At 37.9% G+C, this 12,161-nt stretch overlaps 1 protein-coding gene across 2 annotated transcripts in view; it reads left to right on the forward strand.

Annotated features, from left to right (window-relative positions):
* The window catches only part of LOC118409464 (syntaxin-7-like), a 41,978-nt gene extending 30,217 nt beyond the window's left edge, over window positions 1–11,761 (forward strand). For both annotated transcript variants that reach the window (XM_035810502.1, XM_035810503.1), the window contains 2 exons: window positions 8,421–8,503; window positions 9,651–11,761. In XM_035810502.1, coding sequence (XP_035666395.1) covers window positions 8,421–8,503; window positions 9,651–9,746 — 179 coding nt within the window. In that variant the 3' untranslated portion in view covers window positions 9,747–11,761. The remainder of the gene's footprint in view (window positions 1–8,420; window positions 8,504–9,650) is intronic.
* Window positions 11,762–12,161: the final 400 nt, after the last annotated feature.

Consider the following 12,161-nt stretch of genomic DNA (forward strand, 5'->3'; position numbering starts at 1 on the left):
AATTTCAGAACAAATTTACTTTGCAACTTATGACAGTCAAAAGAGAGCACAAAATGATATATCATCAAAATCATGAAAATTGACCCAATTTAACGGACAATTGCTTAGCAACAAAACAAGAACCCAAACTTTACAAGCATGACCTTGAGAAACAATATCTTGGTTTACATTTCAGGTAAATTCTAGTTACAGAACAATTTTGGCTTGTGAGTTATGATTGTTCGAAGATGATGCAAAATAATGTATTTTATCAAAATCATAAAAAATGACCCACTTTAAAGGACAATTACGTAGCAATGAAACAAGAACCCGAACTTCACTAACGTGCATTTGATAGACAATACATTGGTTTATAATCCATGTGAATTTTAATTGCAGAGCAACTTTGGTATGGGACTTATAATTGTTTAAAGAGAGCACAAAATGACATATTATCAAAATCATGAAATTTGACCCACTTCGACGGACGATTGCGTAGCAACAAAACAAGAACCCAAACTTTGCTAGCATTCATCTAATAGCCCTATAGTAGGTTATTATTTGAAGTAAATTGCAAGCGAAAATATTTTATACTTATGGACTTTCAGTGCTTTGAAGTTGGGCAAAATTTCAGATTCTTTACAACCTGAAAACAGTGTATTGTATTCAGGCTGCCCAGGGCCTTAGAATTTATAGGAGATTAACTTTACTGCTATTTCATACAAGTTTAGGCATTGCTCTGATCAGCATATTCTGCTTTTGTTGTTTAGTTAAAGCATTGTTCAGTGATAGTGCCCTAAAGTTGACCAATTTTCATGTTTTTGACATGCCCAAATCCGGCAAAATGGCCCCCAAACTTCTTTGGCCTGTTGCCATGGCAACGAGGGGTTCTGAGAAGAAAGAAAGCTATTTTGAGGGGTTGTGTACCAAGTACTATCACTGTGCAAAAAAGGAGCCAAATCTATTTTTTGACCGGTGCCACCATTGTTTGACCCTTACAGACATTCGCTCTTAAAACGTTGTGAGGCAGACGATGGTGTAATCTGAGACTGGCACGATGGGAAAGTTGGTTTGGCTCAGTTCCAAAGTTGGTCCTGCAAGCTGGCATGATGAGAACTTCTGGCTTGTCTTGGCTCAACACACAAGGCTGGTCCTGCATGCTGACAAGAATACATGACACAATGTAGTAAAATGCTAAACTTTCTTTCTTTTAACAAAGCTATACACGAATCAAATTTTCAATGACCACTGTTGCCTTCTTCAGGGTAAATTCCTGGCACATTTGAATGGTTATGCGTCATATAGACAGAACAATTTAGACAGAATTAGCAAGAAATTCTCAATACTGAATAAAATAAGAAATTTGCAAAAAAACTATTTCACAGGAGTATTAGATCTTAAATTTCTTAACATGTACTGTACATTGTATGTCTGTGACAAGAAGCTCAATTATGATCTGTACCAGTATAACTTTAAAGGCTTTCAATCACACATATGGTCAACTCAAACTTTAGGAAAAATTTGAATCTTGGTCTGATATGATCATTAATGGTCATGTTAGGCATTTAATCATAGTTGTAGGACTTCCAATCATTTCAAATATGTCCTGACAGTTACCCTTTATCCAGAAGATGGGACCGTTATCATGTTCAACTGTACAGTTCATTTATATGGGTATAGTATAAGGTTTGATCTGATAAGCTTTGCAAAAAGTGGCCACAAAGGGAATACCATCATTTCTATTGAGCTTTTTGTCAAGCCCAGGGTTAAAGACTAAGTGTCTCAATGTTTTTATAATCAAGATGCAGGCAGTAACAATCACTCATCAACATGATTCCACTCGCCTCAAAGACAATAATATCTGACTAGAACAGAAGGAGTTGGTCCAGCCAAGTCCACATGTATCACTGTTCATACTTCAGCAGTGCAAATTCGTCTCCAGAGAATACCTCTACAGTTACTGCACAATAATAGTGAACTGGGAAAGGACCTAGTATATTCTCATGGTTATTACTGTACAGAAGGTATTGGAGATGAGTTTCAAGGGAGCAGTAAAGAAGATGTAAAGCCAGAGGTTTCCTTGCTTAAATGTCCATCAAATGAACCAGTGTTTGTGGTAGTGTTGGCAGTATTGTACCACATGGTATTAAAAGTTACAAGATGAATTTAGGATTGATTGGTTGCTTGAATACTAAATAAATCCTCCAGCCACCATTGTTTTACAAAATGTTTAAGAAAATGTTTGTTTTGTTAAAGGTCCAGGTGAAACCTTAATTGTAGGCCCTTCAAAGTGAATTTTACCTGTAACACTAAAAAGGCAGCATTTTTATTAAAAAAAAGTAGTCTAAGAAATGTATTCCCTCTAGCCTTCAATCTACTGATTGCACACAATGCTGTACCATTAGGTTTGCCTTATAGTATTGTGAGTGATGAAGAAAAAACAATTGGAAAGGCAACATTTTCGACCTGCTCCTCCCAATAGTGCAATATTTGGAGAATATTGCAATTTGAAACCACTGTCCATGCATGGACTTGATATATCTAAATACCCTCAGGCTGTTTTTAAATCCAACAGATTAATAGGTCACCCATGGATAGATTAGTATTACCTCTGCTGATATAGTGCAGTCTGTAAGACTTTGAAAAGTGTTCACAATTATCATACTGTTGATCTAAACTTTTGTTTTGCCTTGCTAGTATTAGCCTGTAGGCATAGCACATTGGTTTTTATGGAGCAGTTGTATGATTGTACAATTATTTAGATGCATAAGATGAGGACTCACACCAGGAAAGGCCCCTACTAAGCTACATTTTGTACTTGCCCTATTTAAGGAAGTTGTCCATGTGATATATTGTGTATTACTCTGCAGGTTTTACATGCAGTCCATTCCTCCATCCTAAATCAGATGCCAGATATATTGCACATAACTCCCTTTCACAGGAAATATCATGACTGATTCTTGCAGTATTCCTTACTGGCTTTGACAAACGTTCTTGTAGCTAATGGCAAGATAGTAAATAAGTCACGCCGAATAATGAGGACATAGTAATTATACTTTTATACATTGTAGCTGAATTGCTATCCTTAATGAAGCCTTTCCTCCATACACCATTAGTTTAAACTGTTCTAAGCACATTGTTCTGATTGATCGTCCACTGGGGGTCATAAAGACATCAATATGATACATTTAATGGCTGGGTTATGGCCTAATCTGTCAGAAGTTAAGCACAGTTTGGAGATGTGTTCCTAACAATCAATGTGGTGTGTTATTGGGAAGAGTCCAGGCTTACATGGATCATGTTTGGGTAGTTAAACTGATAGTGATGATGCATGGCACACACTGTTACCAGGGGTCAGCCTGGAGCTACGTGTCTGCTTAATGAAAGAGTATGCAAGGCTTTTACTGCCTTTTCCAATTACTGGTGTGATACTGTGTGCAATAGGGATGGAAGCCTGCTCAAAAATGTCAGTAGTTATAAATGTATTCCACAAACATGTCATTGACTGGATTTGGCATAATACATGACCGCAATTATAACTGCAACCACAAAGATGGATGTCTTTAAGTTAGTATTCGTTTGTCTCTTGATCTAGATCTGTTGAAGAATCATCCAAAAACTCTGGATATGCTCAGTTTACTACAGACTTTCATGATCTATATGGAAAAGCTAAATTGAATGTCACACTGACCACACAGACACATTCATTACAGTAACTGCATAGCAGGAAATTCAGATAATCTATTTTTTAGCCATTTCAGATCAGCATCAAAAGTGGATGCTGGTCTGAGAGCAGTGTATCCCAAAAATCTGACCACTTCTTCCTTTGGGCTAAAGTAGCTACATTTAGTAATTCTAGGCTTAAGACAATAGACCTTTTAATTGGAAATCATAGATATCCAATCATAACATAGTTGACTCCTCCTGTTTATAAACTTAAACATCACGACTGTGTTGCATGCTCAATGCAGTATGACAAAATGTAATACTAGTAGAACCATTAGGCACAACCTAGAAATCATTGGTACATAGCGAATGTGGTGGCTTTATGAACAGAAAGTGAGATCCTCTAGGGAGCTGTATGATTCAACATCATTTAGTCTATAAAAGGAAGGCATGATTCCCAGAATAGGGGTGGTTTGGGGCTATTAGAAAAAGAGTTCAGTGATGTCTTTTTTCAGTTACATATTCCATGCATGTTGATGTTTACCTTTGTGAACCTGCCAAAAGTATATATCTCCCATGGTTTACCACTTTATAGTAGTTGTAGCAAATAGCAATTTTTCTGGGATAAACTGCTCTAGCTGGCATGAACACTCTTGGTTGTGGCACAGATATTTTGCAAAATGTTTTATACATCTGGTCAAAAGTGCTGAGTGGCTATGCAAGGGATTATGGGTTAACTTTGGGTCTTGCAAAGTCCTCATTGCTAGGTGGGTCGACTGATGTTCGTCTTTGATTTCTTGTTGAATTGTGGTGAACAGACAGATCTCCCATGCATATGGTGGCTGGTTTGTGACAAACCCATCTTACCACCGACAATTAGGACGGAACGATCACGGATTCATGACATCCCATGGGAACTGGACCTAATTATTCTGCCCCTAAATAACATGCAAAGTTAATAAGTATCGGTGTTATTGCAGCATCCGAGTACATTTATGTCAGTTTGATGTGCAGTGTAATCAGACAGTGCAGGAAAAATGGCATCATGGTGGGTTGTGAAAAAGGGCAGATTTGCCATTTTCAAATTGATAATTACAGTATGCGGTGATGTATACAGCCACAAATTGGGGGAGCATAATGTCTTAGTGGTTAGAAAGGTCAGAACCAGCGTTCCCGCCAGGCATACGTCTTTACGTCTTTGGACGCATTTTTTTCTGGAAAGACGCACTCGGCTCGGCTGAATGCGTCCATAAAAAATTCTGAAAGAAAGGCTGCTGACCTGTACCACCAGTGTACAAAATGTATCTGGAATCTTTAAAAAAAATCTGTCTTTATAAGAAGGAATCCTACCTTTACAATTTATACTTCAAATTCTTCACTTTCCGGTCATTCCAGTAGTCTGGGCACCGGGCGGAGCGCGGCACATTTTACTACTAGCGGACCCATGTACGACACACCCAGCCACGCGCCAGTCTGAGCCGTCCTGAGCAATGTAATTTTTTGCAGTCCGTGAAATACATCTGACAGTCAGCATTCTTTAACACTCGAAGAAATCTTATGCAGATTTTATATTCTGATATTAACATGATATTAACTTCATTTTCACGTATTTGTTAAAGATTTGTGGGCAATGCTAGTATTGAACGAACAAACTGTTCTGCGCGAGTGCTGCACATCTCAACAAATGTTCTCACGCTGTGGGCAGTTGATTGGCAGTCGGTATTTTTGACAACAGGTCGCTGGCGCCAAGCAGTCTAGATTGGCCACCAGGTCAAAATCCAATCATCTTAATAACCAATCAGCATTCGATAAATGTAATGTTACACTCTGTCATTGGTCACCGGGGAAAAAAAGTTACCGAGTATTAGCGCACGTGACGTTGGTAGCCGCCCGTGTCGTCTGGCAACTTGTGTTTCTTTCCTAGCTGCTAACAATTTACTATTAAAGTTTCCCCATTAATCCAAGTTAAAAAACGTGCGCGGTAAATAAGTGAAGAATTCAAAACTATACACTTTATTTCTTATTTACAAATTTCTTTTGTTTCAAAAAGACAAAATTTGCGGCAGAAAAGGGGCCGAAATATTGTTGTCAGGCGTCGATCGAGTCGGTTGTGCACTAGCATTGGCCTCCGTGGCACATGGCTCGGCACGCCCCCCTCCCCAGATGGATCGTCGATCGCAGCGCCCAGCACGTTGGGACGTCTTTCTGGCTACTGCTTCAAGGCTACACCGGCACTGATCACTGCCAAAGAGGCAGCAGATCGTCCTCCTTCGAGTAATGTATAACGTCCTTGGTCTATTTAAAAAGAAATCCAGCCAAAGATTTCACTCCGAAAACGGGGTTACCTGAGGTCACAGGAAACAAACGCACGCTCGTGGAAAATGACGGCACGGCCTTGTAAAACCCCACCGATTCGAAAAATTTGAGTAAAATCATCGGGCAAAATAGAAAAAAACACAAAGTGTGATGGCGCCGTTATTTTATCGTCTCGGAAAACTATTTGATGCGGGAGGGCGCAACATCGATCGCAGGAGGTAACGTTAGACATTTTTTTATTCAATGACGGAAAAAAATTGGCAGAATTTTTCCATGGGCTGACGAACTGGCTAGAGCCCAGTTTCGAAGCATCAAAAATCCCAAATCTTCATATAGACATGTCTGGACAAATAATACCCGGGCCAGATCACGGAAGGCTGTGCTTATAGTTTTTTTTAATATAACGTATTTTGATGAAGAGGGTGGTCGTCGATAACTGAAAATGGGAGTAAAAGAGGCAACCGACGTCCAATCTCAAGTGCATGATTATCCTTTCAAATTGCAGGAAATTGTGTTCTAGAGGGTTTGAAAATCCAAATTTTCCCGGGGGGGCATGCCCCCGGACCCCCCTAGGATGCGAGCGCCTGCGGCGCTCGTCTCGCGCCTCCGGCGCTCATTACGCCCCTCCCAAATATTTGGACGCATACTTTCAAGAACCTGGCGGGAACGCTGGTCAGAACCTTCAAACAAGAAGAAATGTCAGTGTTGATAATTAGATGACACAATAATTGTACCTTTCAGCTTGTTGCGTGTGCATGTACATGTACATACATTGTGTGACACAGTTATGTCTAATTGGTCTTACTGAACAATAAGACTTAAAGCAAAGACAGTATTAAACAATAATGATATTAAATATGTATTCAATTTATATTCTATACATAACATTTAGTTCTTACAAGCTAGTCGGAATTTTTGTGTACATGTCAAGAATGTTGAAGAAATGATTGAGTTTGGCTTAGGAATGCAATACATTATTACTGTAACTGTTGCAGTAACACTTCTTACTTCCACAAACTTTAAGTCGGTCATCACCTGTACAGACATCTTCTGTATATGTTGTACATTCAGAAGCAGATTGATTATGCCTGATGTCCCAGCCAAACCATTACTATTACAACAAGAGTTCGTAGACCTCATATCTCCATGAAATAGTTTGATTATGTAAATGACTTCCACATTTGCATAATATATGCTTAGTTATGTACACCTGTAAGTAACCTACGATGGTCACTATGTTGATTGTCCAATCATTTACCACATCAATGAATTTTGGCACTTTACATTAATTATGCAAATTAGGGACGTATTTGCATAATTGGTATCTGCTAATGTTCCACCTGCCACAAACAACATATATTACATGTATTTGAGTTCTATAAAGGAAACACTACAAATACAGATATTTCCTGATCAAATATGCAAATTAAGTGTCAGTTTGCATAAGTTGCACTTTCTGATGTGCATCTCTGTCTAAGCTACCTACATACCAAATATCATGTAAATGTGCTGTTCCTTTCTTCAGTTATCCTCCTTAGAAGATTTTGACTAAAATGCCCCTGCAGTTCCAGAGCAACCTGGCCAAAATATATACCACATATTCCTTATGTCACAAGCTATCTGCCATCCAAAAATCAAGACCATAGCACATCCAGTTCAAAAGATCCAGAAAACGAATTTGTGCTGCAGTACTAAGGTCACATATCAGGGGGCCCAAAATTGACCTTGACCTTTGTCTTCCCAACACCTACTTACGTACCGAATATCATTGTAACCCATCGAGAGGTTCTTGAGATATGCTCATTACAATAATCCGGACACACAGACAGACACACACACACACACACACACACATACACACACACACACAGACAGACACACCCAAAACTACATCTCCATTTTTCATGGAGATAATGATCTTTTTCTGGCTGTGCACTTATTCAGCATCTGTTAGTGATATCTGCTATTTGCCTAGCTGCCATATTCAAAGATTCTTTGGCTCAGTAGAATTTTTGAGCATGTGTATATAGGAATAGTCTACTAGTACCTAGCCTTTTCACTGTTTCTGACATGGTGGAAATAATCTTTCTACCTTGTTGTACCAATGATACGAATCTCTCTGTAATATTCACTGGGCTGAAAGCACCATTTTCTTGCATTGGTCTCTTGCATCAAATTTCCATATGTGAGGGCAATGTGTTAAACATACCTTTATGTATTAACACAGCTTGTGGCTTTGCTACAGACACATTATTTCCCAATTGGCAATGCGCTAAAGCTCCTCAGGAAAGATAGAGTCAAAAGATCAGGAAGACTTACTAGGTAAATGCTTTCATAGAGTCGCAGTCTTGCGTTTATCCACAGGTAGACTTTGGCTCTATCCATATCCCCCCAAGTACTGTCCTACTTCCTTCTTGCCATGACTTATCTTCCATCACTGCTGAAACCTGTTGTTACAGATACCATAGAGGCGAATGTAGAGAAAGCCTACGGCAATGTGGAATCAGGGAACAAACAGCTGGAGAAGGCCAGCCAATATCAGGTAAAGTCTGCTAAGTTTACACCTACTTTTCACGTCATAGAGGTTGCAACCAATGAGCAATTCAGCAAGAAATTTGACAGATCACTCAACAAATTTCATAGACAAGGAACAATTGCTTTGCACTTTGCATATTTTGTACTCATGTAAATCATACATTCTTACATTATATTCCAATTATGAAACAGTCTTACAATTCATTTGCTCTTTGAAAGGGGGACGTACCAATCTTATCGCATCCTTATCACATCCTTACAGACTCTGACTTCTATCAGACTTCCTTGAATTTCACATCCCCATCCTCATCAGTTCTGGGTGTTGGTAATTTCCAGGAGGATGTAGACACATCAGTTAGCGGAGCTTATCAAACTAATATGTGGTGTGAAATGGTTCCTTACCTGATGATGATACCAGTTGTGTCAACTTGGAAAGTCTCACTAGATTAAAATTACTGCCATCTCCATATATTATTGTTAGTATTTGGATTGCTGAAAAAAAAATTGGAGAATGCTGTGCTATTCATATCACCAGAGTCTGTAACTTATTCAACATAGTCTGTAACTTATTGCAAAGTAAAACTTGTGCCCAGCCCTGTTGTTTGACGTATGCTTGCCCAAAGGGAGTAAGGTCATAGTGCTAAGCTTGTGTGTTGAAATATTTCCAAAATTGCTTTATTGACAAGAGCCTATTTGTCATTCCTATGGGGGATATATACATGTGTGCCATTTGGCATCTGTCACTGACAAGAAATGAAATAGCAACATATTTCTAGAGCCGCCAGATATTTCTGCATGTTCAGACAGAAATCTACAACTCCTGCTCTTTCTGTTTGACAAATTTACTAATTTAAAAGGTAATTATACACATGAATGGCCAGCAAGTATGACTAAAATCAGTCATTGGCTGTAGTGAAAGGTCACAGTGACGTATCATGCCAAGTTTACTCAGCACTGCTGCTCCAAAATAATACCTCAGGCATGCTGGAAATGCCAAAAGTGCACAAGGCATAAACTAGACATTCCTGAGTTAAATGAAGAAGCCATAATAATGGCAGAGCATAAAGATTGACATTTTTCATCACTTTAGTAATGATATTTTTTAACTTAATATATTCATGCAGTTTAAATGTTGTTTTATCTTTTTCTCATAGAAAAAGGCAAGAAAGAAGATGTGCTGTCTGTTGGTGGTGCTGCTTGTTGTGGGGGGCATCATTGCTCTTATTGTTTACCTGTCCGTCAAGAAATAGGTGGCACATCCAATGGCATGGCATGTATGCTGTGGACATATAGACTATTCTTCAGGGGACGAAACAAGTATATGAGGATTTGGAAACATGGAAAATGCACAGAAAAAATTTATATAATTGTACTATATAGCAAGAAATACAAAGTGTTAAGTTCTCCACGATATTACCATGTTACCATGCTCACTGTTTCTCTCTATTATGTATACTGAAGAGTGAAGACAGACTCTGCTAAAAGCTAGATTTTGCATGTTTCATTTTGTTATTTGAATTACTGGTCCTTACCCCAGTCCTTCTCATAATGTAAATAGAAAATGAAAACCAGTTATCATATTCATACAAACTATGTATGTCAAGTATCCTGGCCCTATAGTATAAGGTTGTCGACATTGGTTTGTTGTAAAGTTGCTTAATGGTAAATGATTAGCTATGATATTCTAAATGCTGCAGAAAAAAATGAAGTGTGGTAAAAAAAATTTGCTTTGAGATTTTAGATTTTTTTCCCTACAATCAATTCAGTTTAATCTTGTATGAGCTTTCCCAATCCAAACTTTGTGTTAATAGTGCAGAATGTGATTATGAAGGCTAATTATGACAGTGTGAGAAATGGAAATATGAATTATTCTTTGTGATACATCTTTTGATGTGAAACTTTTGCTGTGGTGATATGCACTGCAAAATCAAGATAATTGATATCTGTTTTCAATTTATTACTAATTGTTGTACCGAATTGCTTCAACAGTTACTGTAATATGATACACAAGAAAACCTTTTCCCTCCTCCTACAAAATACCTGGTAAAACCACAGCAAAAGTAAATGAATTCACAGTAGTTCTTGCTATCAGACATTCAATACTTTTGGCTGGATGTCAGCCAAGGTCATTTCTCCAAACTTGATATGTAAGACAAATCTGTCTTATTTTAGTCAATAAAGTTTCTTCAAGTAGCCAATTTATACTCAGTACCATCAGACGACCTTTTGCTGCTGACAGTTTTGGCAGGAGTGCCGTGTTATGACACTGACAAATCATTGCCATGCTGTATTACATTATTTTTCTTTGAAGAATGTGTTATAAATATCTGGCATCATACCTTTTTGTTCCAACATTGTACAAAACAATGTAATGGTACATGTGCATGGAAATCAAGGATACATGAAGATAGGCAAGTATATTCTATGGATGGCAATGCCAAGCAGCCTCCAAATCTAATACGAGCGTTATGAAAAAAGGATGAAAGAAAGGTTATAAGTTTACAACTTCAAACTAGAGACAATTTGAAGTGACTAAACATGGTATCATGGTATCATACCCAAGAAGTCTTCTGTTTCTGCTTAGTGTAGAAAGTGACACTAGTGTGATAGCCTTTTATCACTTACCAACTACATTGTATATGTACACTCAAGGTTACCAATATGATTGTAAGTACTGTACAAAACACACAAGGCATCGCAGGAGGGGATCAATTTTTTTAAAATTTTAAACCAAGTAAAAGTCACTGCTTGATCTGATCTATAAGATGCACTTACTGTGGTCATAGGTGCACAAAAATGAAGACAAGACTTCCTGCTGAAAATGCCTTGTAAAGTAACCTTGAAACTGGAGCCCCTAAAGTGACACATCAACAGAAGCGATCAATAGAGACCTATCCATTTTCCTGATGGCTAATTTATTCAATCTTTCAGACCCAGTGGATTTTACTAGAAAACATCTTGTGTTTCCACATCGGTGCTTTTTACATCCTTTACGTATGAAGACTGTCAGGGAGAGGGCATTAAATTGACCTGTGTTTTATAGGTGTCGTAATATCACACTGTGCATTTAATGACGATATCATATGAAGGAATGCTTAGTTTAATATGAATTGTTCACGCTATGCATATTGGGACCATACCTGTTCAAGGCCAACATTTTCCACTCGGATGGTCGTAACTGCTATGTCTTAAAACGAGGAGGGACATTTATGCATGCAGATGAGTATTAAAACATTATATGGTTCAACTGCTGATAGTGGTGTATGTAGCTTCAGTTGCTCCCATGCTATGATCATGACGAACTGTTTAGTACATGTGTATGTTAGTCATATTTTTTAGTCATTGATAAATTGATAGCCAGATTGATTTGCCCCTCAGAGTTTTTATCAATTTCCTGTATCTTGCCAGACAATACATGTAGTACTATCATAATGATAGAGCGATCATAGTACTTAAAATATTGATTCGAAATAAATATCCCCTAGTATTCTTACAAAATGTTCCATATATATATAACGTTATATATAAAAGAAGACATTTTCAAATCTAGAGAAACCTTTCTTGTTAATAAGCAATGCACTAGACTGGTGTTCTACAATGTCCCTCAATATCCTGGTATTGAATAATGTCATAAATACAGTGAATCTGTTATGATAATGCATTTG

This window comes from Branchiostoma floridae, chromosome 2 (assembly GCF_000003815.2).
Source record: "Branchiostoma floridae strain S238N-H82 chromosome 2, Bfl_VNyyK, whole genome shotgun sequence".
Classification (NCBI taxonomy): domain Eukaryota; kingdom Metazoa; phylum Chordata; class Leptocardii; order Amphioxiformes; family Branchiostomatidae; genus Branchiostoma; species Branchiostoma floridae.